The sequence below is a fragment of the Crocodylus siamensis genome, chromosome 5 (genome assembly GCF_052110815.1).
Source record: "Crocodylus siamensis isolate JL-2025a chromosome 5, ASM5211081v1, whole genome shotgun sequence".
Taxonomy (NCBI): Eukaryota; Metazoa; Chordata; order Crocodylia; family Crocodylidae; genus Crocodylus; species Crocodylus siamensis.
The window spans coordinates 126,877,079-126,892,673 of NC_143399.1; the positions used below are offsets into that span (position 1 = coordinate 126,877,079).

At 41.2% G+C, this 15,595-nt stretch overlaps 1 protein-coding gene across 1 annotated transcript in view; it reads left to right on the forward strand.

The window, feature by feature from the left end:
* TRANK1 (tetratricopeptide repeat and ankyrin repeat containing 1) overlaps positions 1-15,595 on the forward strand; it is a 76,280-nt gene that overhangs the window by 16,877 nt on the left and 43,808 nt on the right. Inside the window, exons 5-10 of the mRNA XM_090050282.1 lie at positions 2,730-2,856; positions 3,479-3,629; positions 8,866-8,975; positions 11,506-11,589; positions 12,872-13,010; positions 13,587-13,718. Of these exons, the coding sequence (XP_089906408.1) occupies positions 2,730-2,856; positions 3,479-3,629; positions 8,866-8,975; positions 11,506-11,589; positions 12,872-13,010; positions 13,587-13,718 (743 nt within the window). The remainder of the gene's footprint in view (positions 1-2,729; positions 2,857-3,478; positions 3,630-8,865; positions 8,976-11,505; positions 11,590-12,871; positions 13,011-13,586; positions 13,719-15,595) is intronic.

Here is a 15,595-nt window from a genome sequence, read left to right on the forward strand (position 1 = left end):
TGATTGGTGCTCTTGTTAAAATTATCATAAATGGTAGTACTAACATTACTAATAACAATAATATTAATATTGTTACTTTTTTGATGCATTTTAAACATATTCCTTTTGCTGTATTTTTTTGATTCAGATGTTATTCAGTGAGGACTAGATTCAGGAGGTGAAACATGACTAGGAGCAAAGAGAGACCTGAGCAGTCTGCTTTCATTGCCTTAGCTAAGGGCTTAAACTCTCTCACAGAATGGGCTTCCTACATGTTAGCACGGAGAGATTCTTTCGGATCTTCCACAGTTACACTGCATCCTTTTGGCAACTGCAGCCATTGCTTAAGTGGAACAAGAATGTTAATATGTTGAATGTAGTTGTAGCCATATTCCTCATTTCCAGCTGCTAGGTTAAATGCGAAGAACAGCCAACGGATGCCTGTCGTTTCTTCATGAATGGCCAGAAGGTGCTCCTTTGGTATTAGTGCCCCATGGACTGCAGTTCTGATGATTCTGCTTGCACTAATGTATTGTGAGGAGCAAACAAAAAGCATCCACATTTTATATTTATTTCCATTAAAGAAAAATTAATTCAGCACAACTCCAGCTACGCAGAAACGCTTTCTGATGCAGTTCCCTGCTTATTTAACAGGAACTCGCAATATGGAGCATGAACCAGGACTGAACTCATTACCAATGAGTTTCCAGGTACAATTCATGGTGTTGATATGCTCTGACCCTTAGTCTGTTGCACTGGGTGCGAGAGGCAGCAGATGTTTCTGGATGAACAGAACCAGAGTTTACCACCTTTTATTCTATCCCAACCAAGCCTGGGGAGCTGAGCCAGGACAAGTTCAGAAGCTGGAGAACTCAAATGTATTTCCTTCCTTGGCCTTTCAGAGTATTAGTGTCTTGACTTTCAGGGCATATTGCAAAGATTATACATTATAAGCTTTTATGAAGACAGATGTTTGAGCTTTCTCTACCTGGGCTGTACTATCCATGGGCAACAGGTGCCTCCTCAGTCAAGGGGGGGACTTGCCCCCCCAGCAGCCAGTCAGTGACCGGGGGGAGGGGGGGTGTCCTTCTGTGGCTGATTGTGCTGATCTAGAAGTGCCAGTGGCGCTTCTCTTGGAACCTCCGCTCCCTGGCTGGTGCTCTCAGAGGAGGGGAAGGCACCACCGCTCCTGCCCATCGCCTAAGTGGGGAATGCTAGCTGTCAGGGGGTGCACCAGCACTCTCAGGGGGTACACTTGCTCCCCCCTACACGTTGCCACTGGTCTTGTCTGGTTTTGGAGTTTTTGTGTTTAATAGTAACACTGCTGACACCTAGGGCCCTGCTACACATTACATATATTATGTGATTAGCTGGTTAGTCATGCAATTAATTTAACTGGTCACACAAAGTTAGACCAGCCACAAGTGCAATGTAATTGTCACACAATTAAATGGTTAATTGCACAATAAATTTAGATCAGCCACACATGGAAAATAATTATCACACGATAAAAATGACTAGCCAGCTGAAAAGAGCCAGCCAGCTATAAAGGTAGTGCTTGAAAATGTGTAACAACTTTGTAGCTGGTTTCTGTCCAGCTTTAATTTGAATGTGTAGCAGGGCCCTTTGAAATGTTTCTATGCTTTAAGAATTTAATAGGCCCCATATAAATTGATAAATGTGAGTAGCACAGCAAGTATCATTTTACTATTCTTTTGTTTGTTTTTTAGAAATGGTTTATAACCCCTGTCCTTGTAACCCCAGGTGAATTTGAGGAGCTCTTTTGACTCTAGACTGACAGTTATGAATCGGTACTCCTTCCATTCCCAAAGTCTAGTAATAAATACCTATTTTAAGCCTTCTAATAAATACCTATTTATTCTGTCCATATTTATATTCATTCAAGTCCCCAAAACTAATATCTGAACACCTCATAGCTGTTGGTATCCTAACAGTTTTATAAGGAGTAGGGACTGGAGGGCACAGAGATTTAAGACAAAGCCAGGGCTTTTATCCTACATCCTCATCTGTCCTGTTCCTGTGCCTAAAGCTTTGTCTGTAATGTCTAGATGAAGAATCTTAGTATTTGTAGAAGCTCTAATGACTTTATTAGTATAAAGGCTTGGGGTAGATTCCCAGTGCTCTTATTTAGTTCTTTCTTGATTCTCTGACGTTAATAACTCTTTTTAAGAAGACAGGCCAGATCCTTAGCTATCGTAAATTTGAGTAGCTCTAATTACCTCCATGAGTTATGCTACTTTGCATCCACTAGAGATCTACCCCAATATTTTTAGTTGGCTTTCTGGTTACCAAAATATACTGGGTTTCCTTTATCATTTGGCACCTTCTGTTCATGTCTGTTCATACCTTGAAACCTGGTCATGCAGCCAACTATGTTGTACAGTTGAATCAATCTATAGTATTTTCAGTGTTCTCCAGATGAAATGGAAGAAATATATTAAATGTGAGGAAAGGTGTGCCATCAGAAAATTGGTGATATTATAACTCATGACCAGAAAAGGTGAACTTAGTTGTGCACGCATGGACTTACTTTGGTATTTCTTAACTTATAAATTCAGTGTACAATCAAAGTGATTTTTACAGTTGGACTTTGTCTTTTTAGAATGTTTTTTCTTCTGTATTTTCTTTTTGGGACACAATGTAAAAGGTGTGTGTGCTAAAGCTTTCAATAACCAACTATGTATCTCTTGAAAAAGACTAAAGATGTATATTGTTTAACTTTTTCTTAGCTGTTCTCGGAGAGAGATGGCCAAATTACTTTGCAGTAAATCAACTGCCTTCTGTTGTCTGAGTAAATGGCAAGCTGCATATCGCTTCGCCCAGGAAGGCCTCGACTGGGATCCATCATTTATTAAGGTACTGTACATTTAACACAAGGTATTAGCAGTACTTTGCAACTTTTTTTCTAAATGAGAATAAAGATTGGATTCTTTTTTTCTAAGATTCAGTGTACAGGTACGTATTGCAAGAGGAGTGAGAAAATAATTTCAAGATGCCAAATCAGTAGCTGAATATTTATGTAAATTAAAAAAAATTACAACAGGGATTATGTTAATACTGTATTTTAAATGGAACTGGCGTATCCAGGTATAAGGAAACTATAAATACAGTAGAATGAAATTCCCATGCTGTTGATTACAAAAGCATTCAGTATGCCAATGGTGTTGGTTCTGTGGGTATATCAAATCCATGCAATTATTACAAGTAGCTGAACAACTTCCGGACAGACAAGCTCCTTTGGGTAAATCTGATATCTTTTATTAGACCAACTACTTATGTAATTAGTAATGTTGAACATTTATTTTTATGGCTTTACAGCCAGATTCTCCAAACCTTATTCAGTCAGAAATCTTTGCTAATAGCTATGTTTAAGGATTTCAGAGGTAGGGCCCCAATCTTCTAAATTTAGGTACCATAACTATGTTCTCTCTCTCTCTCTCTTTTTTTTCCCTTCCCCCTTACCTCCCCACTCCTCCAGGCCTACTACAGAGCCGGCTTTTCAAAGTTTAAGTTGTCAGCACCTGATTATGCAGCTGATCTCTTTATTCAGGGTTTGATTCGTCTCCATGGTTCACAGGATACGTCTCAAAAGGTTGATTTTATAGTCGGAATCTTCATGTGCATTAATGGTAAAGTGGAGTTCAGACTTTTATTATTATTATTCATTCAGTAAGGAAAAGATAAAATAAATGGAGCATTCCTCATGAGAACATTTAACTTTTGTCACTATCTGCTTGGGTCACAACGGAAAGTTGTTAATATCTGAATGACCTATCAGGTCACCTGAACAGCCTCAACCCAATTTGTAGATGACAGTTGCATGTACCCAAGACACTCTGGAACTGACTGTTACCCCTCTGAAGTACCCCAGTAATGTTGCAGTTACAGTTGCTTGAGGTTTTTTCCCCCCAGAACTTTGCAAAAAGCTTGCTAGGAAATATTGACAATATTTTGTTTTGTTGTTTACCAGGGTGGGCTTTTTTAGTTTTATATCCTCTTTTTTTTTTTCTATTGTTAACAACTTTGATTGCTGTCATCTAAGTCACGTGGAGAGATTCATCAATATGGCAATGGTTTGTTTTAAAAACAAATAGAAATAAAACATTTTGGTTAAGTCCTGCAGAGAAAGTCCATTTGGAACACTAAAGGAAAGGGAACATTTTAGAATGGTTTGTTATTCATATTTTGAGTGGACCGTTAAGGATAATGAATGTGGGAGTTGGGGTTTTGGAACTATCTAATCTGAGCCTAAAGAAACAGAAAGCTTGGAAGTAATACAAGACTGGAAGGCAGGCAAATATGCTGCTTTTCAAATCAAAGGAAGAAGAATTGTCCTGGCAGCTGCTACCCTTTTAAGTGTCACTTTTATCCCTAGTAAGTCAAGGTAGCAGATGTAAAGAGAAAATTATTGATGGGGAAATAAATCTTTGAGTCATAAGCAGAGCTACACTGATACATCGGTCCAATATCGGATCAGTATTGACATAAAGAAAATTTGCTGCATCAAATATCAGCACAATGGGGCTGATAATTTGGCCAAAAAGAGCTGGCAGTATGGAGAGCTGCCTCCAGCTGGTAAGTCAGAAGGGGAGGGGGGAGGTAAGGGAGGCGCAGATTAACACTTCCACGGTGAGGGAGGGAGGGGGAAAGGGCCAGGTGCTGCCCGCGGTGGGGTGAGGGCATGGAGTGGAGGTATGGTTGGGGTGGGGGGTGGTTCCTGCCACTGTTTGAACCCCAGGAGGCCAGGGAGGGTGTGCCCCTTGGATCTGCGTGGGGTGGGCAGGCTGGAACCAGTGCTGTGTGGGACTGTTCTCAGCCGGCAGTGCTGGGAGTGGCTGCAGCCATCCCAAATTTTGCAGCAGCTGTACTCCCAACCCCGTGCTGCCAAGTGCAGCCCGGCTCCATGTCCCGCCTCCACACACGTACTGGGAAGAGCTGAGACTGTGCTGGGAACAGAGCTGTGGCAAAATTTTGGGGGGCTACAGCCCCCTGTCAGTGCCTGCTCCAAACCCACCCTGCCGAGAACAGTCCCACGTGGTGCCAGAAAAGCCTTGGAGCACCCCCTGGGCAGCGCCTGCCCCTGCCCCCTTCCTCCCTCACTGCAGGGGGCATTGATCTGCCTCCCCCTTCCCTCCCTTACCTCCCCCACCACAGACTTACCACCTGGAGGCAGCGGTATTGGATCAGTATTGGCTGATATGCCTCCTTAAATATTGGCTATTGGTATAGGCCTTAAATCTCTATCAGTGTACCCCCAGTCATAAGCAACTTAAACCTTCATAGGCAAACTTACTTGCTTTTTCATGCACAGAATTGCAAAGTTAGGGAGGTAAGGAATCAGGAGGCACTACTTCACAGTCAGGGTGGCTAGGATCTGGAACCAACTTCCAAGGGAAATGGTGCTTGCTCCTACCCTGGGGATCTTCAAAGGAGGCTGGATAATCACCTAGCCGGGGTCATTTGACCCCAGCATTCTTTCCTGCCATGGCAGAGGGTCAGACTTGACGATCTGCTCAGGTCCCTTCCAACCCTACCAACTATGAATGCAGTAGAGGCATATTGTAATTCAGTACTTTTGCATGTTTCAAAATTTGTTTTGGGAAGTTTAGTTTAAAAAAGATTATGAATCTTGTTGCTTATAGAATCATAGAAAATGAGGGTTCAAAGGGACCTCAGGAAGCCATCTAGTCCAACACCCTGCTCGGAGAATGACCATCTCCCATTATCACAGCCAAAGATTTATCTTGCCAGGTCTTAAAAACATCCAAGCGTGGAGATTCCAAAACCTCTCACAGTAGCCTGTTTCAGTGCTTCTAATGAGAGAGTATTTTTCAGATATCTATCCTAAACCTTCTGTGCTGCAACCTGAAACTATTGCTCATTCTTCTCTCATCTGCTGCCACTGAGAACAGTGTAGTTTCATCCTCTTTGGAGTCACCCTTCAGGTTGCTGAAGGCTGCTATTAAATCCCCCCTCAGTCTTCTCCAAATTAAATAAGCCCAGTTCCCTCAGCCTCTCAAAAGTCATGTTTCCTAGTCCCCTAGCCATTTTTGCTGTCTTCCTCTGGACTCTCTCCAATTTGCCCGCATTCATTCCATAATGGGGGCCCAAAACTGGACGCAGTATTCCAGATGTGGCCTCACCAGTGCTGACTAGAGGGGAATAATCATTTCCCTCAATCTTCTGGCAATGTTTCTACTAATGTTTATACTATGCCATTAGCCTTCACAAAAAAAGCCATGCTGTCAGCTCATATTCAGTTTATTGTCCACTGGATGCTTTGCCAGTCATCCCCAGCCTGTACTGGCGCATGGGATTGTTCTGTCGTAAATTCAGGACTTTACACTTCTCCTTATTGAATTTCATAAGATTTGTTTTGGTCCAATCCTCCAATCTGTCTTTGGCCCTACCCTCCAGCATATTTTACTACTCTCCCCAGCTTGGTGCCATCTGCAGACTTGCTGAGGGTGCACTCTATCTCACCCTCCAGGTTGCTGATCAAGATACTGAGCAAAACCGGCCGTAGGGCACTCCACTTGATACTGGCTGCCACCTAGACACTGATTCATTAATTGCTGCCTTGTAAATCTGAGGAGCCAGCCAGTTTTCTGTCCACCTTGCTGTCCATTCATCTAACCTGTATTTCCTTAGCTTGCTTGCAAGACTGTTATGGGAAACTATATCAAAAGCCTTGCTAAAATCAAGGTATATCACGCTGCTTTCCCCGCATCCACAGTGCCAGTCATCTTGTCATAGAAATCAGTCTGGTTGGTCCAGTATGACTTGCCCTTGTTGAATCTGTGCTGATTGTTCCTAATCTCCAACTTTTCCATGTGCTTAGTAATTGATTCCTTGAGGACTTGGTCTATGATTTTTCCAGGGATAGGGGTAGGCACTATATTTGCCCTATATTATTTTACATATGGGTGCTATATTTGCCCTTTACAGTTGCCTGGGACCTCTCCTTATTGCCATGAGTTTTCAAAGATGATGGACAGTGGCTCTGAAATCACACTGGTAAATTCTCCCATCAGGTCTGGCCCTTGTGTATGTCCATCTTTTGTAAAGAGTCCCTAATCTGTTTTTTGCCACTGCTGGCTACCAAGCCATGCTGGCAGGTGCAGTAGTCTGGAAGCTGACCTTGCCTATGATGATTGAGGTAAAAAAATGTCAAATACTACCAGCATCTTCTGGCTCTAGGTTGCCTCCCCTGTTTGGTAAGGGACCCACACTTTCCTTGATCTTCTTTTTGTTGCTAACATACTTGTAAAAACTCGTCTTGTTACCGTTCATGTCCCTAGCTAGCTAGCTGCAACTCCAACTCCACTTTAGCCTTCTTGATTTCATTCCTTCATGCCCAAGCAATACTCCCTAGTCATTTGTCTAACTTTTAAAAGTTTATATGCAAAGACCTACCGCCTAACCCTATCAAAAGCAAATTTTTCAATTAATGTAGATGGGCTTTGAATGCAGATCTGTAATAAATAATAATCAGACAAATTGGAGGAAGAATCTGAGATTTTGAACATTCATTTTTCCCACCAGCTTGATTTGGAGTTATGGATGCTCAGTAGTACTTGCAGGGGTCCTCAGATGAATACAACCTTATTTAACATCCTGTGAATACAGCCTTAATTAGTTTTGCTAATAATGTGGAAAAAGATAAACAGAATGTGAATCAAACATGCAGATGACACTAAATTTGGGTTGCAGTGCAGACACCAATCAACACAAAATACAAAGGGATCTGAAAAGAAATATGGGTAGAAAATAAAAATGAAAAACAATTTAGAGAAAATGCTACCTAATACATTCAGCAAAAGTATAATTTAGTTGAACAATAACTTATGATGGTAATGGTACATTTACAAATAACAGAATGTTGTCAGCAAGTAGGAAGCAGAACCATAATTCATTAACAGTTATTTTTATGGGGTTTTCAGCACACAGTAATTAACCAGGCAATCCTTGCAACATGCTGTCTAAGCTTCCTCCACAACACTTTACAGACTGGGGTAGGGACTCAGCCAGATGAATGAACTGACTTGCCTCGCGGGAAAATCAGAATTGGAATAGTGCCCCTGCTGCAGTCCTCATGCTGTGTTGACTTCATCCAGACCACACTGTTCTCCTTTGTGATCAGGTATAACTAAGGAATATAATGTAACTAGGAATAACAAAGGAAGAGAAAAGCTTTTGTATCAGGAAAAACTTGCAGTGGAGGGCATTAAGCTGTATAATACTCTCCTAGTCTAGGGAGTACTGTTTGGGCATGAAGCAATGAAATCAAGAAGGCCAAAGTGGAGTTGGAGTTGCAGCTAGCTAGCTCGGGACATGAACGGTAACAAGAAGAGAAAACCCCACACGGACAGCAGTTGAAAGGGGAAGCTTTGTCCTTTCCTATCCTCCAAAAGCTTATTTCAGTGGGAGCATCCAATCCCCTTCCTAATTTTCTCTGTTCCCTCTTTCTCTTTGAGTCATTCTTGCTCAGTGCTCTGTTAGAAGCTCAGACAAGAGTCTACAGACCAGCTAGCTGCCTTCAGGCAGTGACTGTTCTCCACATGCTTCTGAGGATTCCCATTCCTACCCTAGTGAGTTTGATCACTAGATCTCTGTGCGTTCACTGCAAGTAGAAGAATTGGGGTGTGGAGTTTGTTTTCCAAAGCACTTGATTAATTTTTCAATAAAAATAGTGCATTCCTAATTAGGGATGGGATATTGCCATTTTTAATTATGTGAAAGCGGTGTATTTTTATTTGCTGTGTTATGATAAATACCGTAAAATTGTTCCTGTAAAATGGATTCCTATAGTTGGAGAAGCTACATACTTAAACATATTTCTGTTTGTTCTCTTGGGTGAAAAAGCTAGTACACACAGGTCTTCTTCCATCTTTAAGAATCTTTTGCAAGAAGAACTTGATAAATCAACTTGGCAGCTGGTAATAGAAGAACTGGCCAGAAAAAAACTGTGGCGGGTGAGTTTATTATTATGCAAGGGAAACTAGCAAGGCCATTCATATCTGTATAGACTTGGGTAAAAGTAGGTGACTTTTTTTTTTTTTATTATACATTGATTGGTGCAATATTGGATCGGCACTGATATAAAGAAAGTTGTCTGTATTGGAAATTGGCCTGATGTAGCCGATTTAGCGTGGTCAATAAATGGCCTGTGCATGTGCACAGCCGCAGTGCAGCACATAGGTGGTGAGGAGCACAGCCCAGCAGCTTAGAGAGCTGCATGCAGCTGGTCAGTCTGTTGTGGTGGAAGTGGAGGGGGGAGGGAAAGGGTGTGGGAGGCAGATCACAGCCCCCATGGTGAGGGAAGCAGTGGGGCTCGGGCAGGGGCAGAAGCAAGCGTTGCACAGGCAGGATGCAGGATAGAGCCTCAGGTCATTGGGGGGCATGGAGGGTAGGGTGGCTCCTGCTGGTGCGCACACCGTGGGAGGGCCATGGCTGGGGGGGGGGGGGGTGCGTGGGGTTGCGTGTGCCCCTAGAACTGTGCACATGTGCGTGGTGGTGTGGAATGGGATGCCTGTGGGCTGGGGCTGAGTCTGGGGCTGTGCTGGGCTCTTCGTGGCAGCAGGGCTGGCCAGGCTGCACTTAGGGCAGGTGGTGGCGGTGCTGGGAGGAGGGGTTGAGGGGACTACGGTGAATTTTTGAGGTGGCTGCAGCCCGCACTCCCTGTGCTGCCAGCCCCAAGCACACCCTGCCCCAGCCCCCATTCCCTCCCTCACTGCAGGGGCCTTGATCTGCCCCCTACATCCCTTCCCTCCTCCCTCCCCTTCCACCACAACAGACTTACCAGCTGCCCGCAGCTCTCCATGCTGCCGGGCTATGGATCGGAAATTGGAATGGTATCAGCTAATATGCCTCCTTAAAAATTGGCTATTGGTATCAGCCCCAAAAATCTCTATCGGTGCACTCCTAACTCTTTTTGCTGTTTCTTGAGCATCATTTTGATTTTCCCAAATTGCCTTTTAAATCTAAAATAACACGCATTAATTGTCACTGTGTGTCCAAATGTCTTGATTTTTACAGTAGAAACAGATAAAACATAATTTATCAGAGTCTCATCCCTTTTTGAAAGGGTCATAATTTACAGGGGGCATGGTTTTATCATTTATTATTTTATTTTAATATTTTATCTCTCTTTATGACTCATGGCTTCTATTGTAAGCCACCCTGGGGAAGGCAGCATAAGAGTCAAATAAATGTAGAAATCTAATTTGTTTATTTATCTGTTGACTTGTTTATTATAGTTACAACTCCACCGCAAATGTTTGTGATGGAATGAAATGGAGGAAAAGTATCTATTTGTGTTCATTTTTGTTATGGTCCCTTTTATTACTTGTACTGTATGGCCAGTCAATCTGTTGAAATAATTTGTGTAGGTCTTAACAGAGAAGCAACAGCTATCTTCATGGGAATTTTAGTAAACCACAAGAATGGTACAAGATGCAGTATCTACAGTAATTTTTAATTATTTTTGAGCCAATTTAATTAGAAGTTGTTGCGGCTTTCAAGTCTGTTTGACATTTAAGTTATTGACAGGCCATCACTTGATTCTTCAATACACATTTTTGTGCTGTATGTTCCATAATATGTTGGTACCCTCAAAACTGCACTTTGCTCTTAATGGAAGTAGCACAATGGCTTGTTTTCAGTGGAGCACTAGGGTGATTTCAGTCCTGTACTATCAGTAATCATAAATTTGCTGAAAGTAGCTCATCCAAGACCTGGTATCTGTAAAAAAAAAAAAAAAAAAAAATTGAGGAACAAGATAAGAATGGCAAAATAGAAAAATATAGTGGTAGATTACATGCGTTTCCTCAGAGTTGGGTTCTTTTATTTTTATGCTAACAGATTCTCAGCTGTTGTTAAAGTTATCGTTGTTTCATTGTCACTGCTGAGGTCCTCTTTTCAGATGTGTACAGAAGAATATGTAGCAAGGACAATGTTTTGATCTGTTAAGTATAATTTCTGTATAAGATGGAAAATTTCAAGTAGATGTGACTCAAAAAAAGGTTCTGCTATGCACAGATGAAGAATATCCTAGTAGTTTATGTAAAGCCATTCCTGTGTTACTGAGGAAATTGTTCAATAGCTACAATTTTTATGCTAAATCCACAGTGATTTTACTTTAGAGTACCAGGGGGATCGCAAGTTAACAAATATGTTCCCAGGGATATGCTTTTGTCGCAGTTGATGCTTTGTATGAATATGATAGCAAATGTATCTGAATTATGGTGACACATGCCTGATTAAGAAATGCATCTGAGCAAGGGCTGGGAAGTGTGCACCAAATTGTATAATTTTAACAAACAAGAAGGGAAAGGAGGTTTTGTTCTTGAGAATCTGAGGAGTAAGTACAAATGATAGGCAACACAAAAAGAAAATATTTGTTGATAGTACTTATTTAGTTTTCCCTTGTAATGTTTGATAATTCAGCTAAATGAATTTTAAGCATACTATCTAAATGCTTCGAAATGTTCTTTTCTTTCCTAGTCTTTCTTCTTGTTGGTATCTGAGAAGGACAGATTGCCAAGAAATCTCAGAGTAACACAGTTATCACTAAAGAATCTTTTTGAGGTACTGTTTATATGTATTTTGTTTAACAAGTTACCTGTCTTCTGTTAAGTTTCTTCTAGTGATTACGTTAAGAGATCTCTTCTCTTTAGCATCTTAAAAAGGTGTTGGAGAGGTCATTAAAAATTTGTACTTTAGGGGATAGAAAGCAAGCTTTATAGAACTGAATTTACTGGATAGTAAATAGTGGGCATACAACATATTTGTTGTAGAATACTAGAAGATGCCACCGAACCAGTATTTCAGTAGCACTGTACTAGTATTTTTACTATATAACTTTCAAATAGGGTTTGATTTATACTTGTGTCAGTAGACAGCAGTGATGTGGTTGGTATGGGGAACAGAGAAATTCTGAAAGAGGGAGGGAGGGCAAAAGTAAATTTTAAAGACCATTAAATGTACTGTCTGGTTTTCGGGAAGATTGTGTATAATGGTAGCAGAAAAAATTGTCTGTGGGATCCACACTGGTTTTAAAGTAGCCTGTCTGGGTGCAGTGTAGCTTGTTACTTGGCTAATTACATAAGCGTTAATCAAAATTGTTGGATGGGGGTGGGGTACCAGCTAGCACTACTGCTGCTATCCAATTCCAAGCTAGCTAGTTTAAAACTGCTGTAGTGATTTCAGGGTAGATGAGGCATATCTCCTGTCTAGTAGACGTGAATGGTATAGATAATATGTAAAAAGCCCATGATCTAGGAGTCAAGCCAGGCTTCTCCAGTGATTGAACTGAAACCCCGTTTTAAAAAAAAAAAAAAAAAAAAAAAAATTGCCCATGAAGCCTTATAATGTTACATCCTATACTAGTGTGATTGCAAACTATGTTTTCTGGCCCTAAAACACTTGGTACCATCAGTACAGAAAAGGAGAGATTTATGCAATAGTAGTGTGGTAGATAAATAGTATATGTATCATACAAAATATAGAATATATATTACTAATACATAGTAATAGTAAGTAGGGTAAAATTAGAGTTCTTTGGGGCAGAGACAGCTGCTTTGTAGTGTTGTGTCTTTTTTGTTGAACAGTTCATAGCAAATTGGGGCCATCACTGAGTTGGGGCTTTTAGGTGCTGTTGAATGCAAATAAATATATTTGCAGTTCAACTTTGTAATAGGTAAAGCAAACACCTTTATTCTGTTGCATTGTCATTGTTGCATCAAATTCCTAAGTAATGAAAAACTCTTGTTTTGGATGAGGTGAAAATAACCCTGGGAAAGAGAATTTTTGTCATGCATTGTAAAATAATGCGACTCTATAATGTTTTTACTTATTTCTTTGTTATCAGGAATATGTTCTCTGTGAACAATATGACAGAATAGACAGTTTACCACAACTGGTGGAATGGCTTATCTCCATTGGAGCAAACATTGGGAGCATTGGAGCTTATCCACTTCATGCTATCATTAAACTCTGCATCAAAACAAGTAAGCAGCAATCCATATTAAAATAAAACAAAGGCAACCAAGGCCAGCCTCCAGAAAATTTGTAACTGAAACCATATTTGACAAAATCTCAAACTGAATCATATCGGGAGATTATCTTCTATAACTCAAGAATTTACTACAAAAAATATTACTCAAGCTTCATTCCTTTTGTTCAGGTGTGTTTTGGAAGTCATATGATCCCAATACTGACATTGAAACACCATTTTCCTTGGTTAAAAGCCAAACCATTATAGCTATAAATGTCACCTTTGAAAATAATAGCAGTGTCTGTCTGTCTGATTTGAGTAACAGGTTAAAAATCAGTAGATCAAGACCAGAATTGCATATATATTATGAATCAGCCAAAATTTGGTTCTGTGTCCAACAAAAACGTTGACCTATAGCACCATTTGTTGATGCTTTTCAATTGTCTTTTGTCATTCACTCTCTGTCTTAAAAGGAAGGGTCTTTGAGAGGGTCTCTTTCACTCAAAGAGAAAATATAATATTATTTCCTCCTCCTTCTGTTCTAGTATAACAGTGCACAGTTTTGTGACACCTTTTTTTTTCATTTCAGAAGGGAATGATCTTTTCAGATGGCTGCTAGACCGGAAACCAGACTTGAAGGGTAGTATCAACCAGCAAGACAGTGATGGCTGCACAGTCCTACATGTTGTGGCATCTCGTTCCAATGGATATTCCATGCAACGTATGTAAATAAGGATGGATTTTTTTTCCCCTCCATCTTTGGGCTTATTTTGGCAAAAATGGGGGGAGGAAAGTCTCCAGACACTGATGTTCTTTAATACATGCCAAGAAGAAGAATGGGAAAGGCTTGTAGTGTGAGTGTAACCTTAATAACCATAGCAAATGCAGTATCTGTTTCAAGAGTGCTGATACAATGTTAGGATTCCTTTTTTCTGATTTAAGTTATATCCCACTGGTTCTCAATTTCTTTGGACTTGAGGCACCGCTCACTGGACTCAAGGCACACCTTTTATAATTTTTGTGAATTGAGTGGCACGCAGTTTCAAAAACTAATTTATATTACAATGCTTACCTCCTCACACAGGGTCTGGGCAATAGGGCTAGGGAACTTCCAGGCAAGGAGGAGCAAGCATCTGCTTAGCTTATCTGCTGTCTTCTCACAAGCTGGGGACCCTTGAGGATCTGGTGGCACCTCAGAGTGCTCTGGCACTCTGGTTCAGAATCACTGGTTTATCCATTAGGTGCAGCTTTTTTTTTTTTTCTTCTTGATATTTCTAAGTTTTGATGCCCTTTATAAATTGTATAAGGGCTTAGACTTGAATATGTTGGAGTTGTGTTTATTTGTAAAATATGTCTTGTTTTAGGTGTGACAAATTGAGTTGTGTTTCAGGGGTTTCTTGTAAAGGTCAAATTATGATGCCATCTCTGAATTTCCCTTTTTTCCCCTGGTTACAACTGTAGAAACTTAGCTTTATTATTATTTTTACTTGCATTTCTTAATAATTCCACTGGGTGGCAACAGGAAATGAGCATCACTATTGATCCCATGATTATTTGATTAAATGCTGACCTACTGCATTTTTGATAGTCTGTGGTCGTTTCATTCATAATATTGAGTTAGTTGTAGAAGAGTCGCGTTTCATCTCATAGCCATCCCATCTGCTGCTAAATGAATAGTGATAGAAGAAGCAGATGATGGAAGAAATTTCATAGCCATCTGCTTTTCCAAAAAAAATAAGAAAAACATAAATGGTAAGGTGTGAATGCACAAAGCCAGGCATTACATACATAAAGTGTTTTGCTTCTTCCCAGATTTTCTTCCAGCCAGGTTATAGATTTCACAGACATCAGGGCTGGAAGGGACCTTGGGAGATCATCGAGTCCAGCCCCCTGCCCAAAGGGCAGGAAGTCAGCTGGGGTCATAGAATCCCAGCAAGATAAGCATCCAGTTTACTCTTGAAGGTGTTCAGAGTAGGTGCTTGAACCACCTCCGCTGGCAGACTGTTCCAGACCTTGGGGGCTTGGACAGTAAAGAAATTCTTCCTTATGTCCAGCCTGAAACGGTCTTGCAGGAGTTTGTGACTGTTCGACCTAGTCATCCCTTGGGGCGCTCTGGTGAACAAACGTTCCCCCAGATACTGGTGGTCACCCCTGATAAACTTATAGGTAGCCATCAGATCACCCCTGAGCCTACGCTTTTCCAGGCTGAAGAGTCCCATGGCTCTCAGCCTATCATCGTAAGATCTGTTTTCCTGACCTCTGATCATGCGCGTGGCTCTCCTCTGGACTCTCTCAAGCTTCTCCACATCCTTTTTGAATTGTGGAGCCCAAAAATGGACGCAGTACTCCAGCTGCGGCCTCACCAAGGCCGAGTACAAGGGGAGAACGATGTCCCGGGATTTGCTCGAGAAGCATCTATGGATGCACGCCAGCGTTTTGGTCACTTTACTAGCCGCAGCATCACATTGCAGGCTCCCGTTCATCTTGTGGTCAATGATGACCCCCAAGTCTTTCTTCTGTAGTGCTAACCAACGTAGCACTGCCGAGCCTATAAGGATGCTGCAGGTTTTTCCTCCCAAGGTGGAGAACCTTGCATTT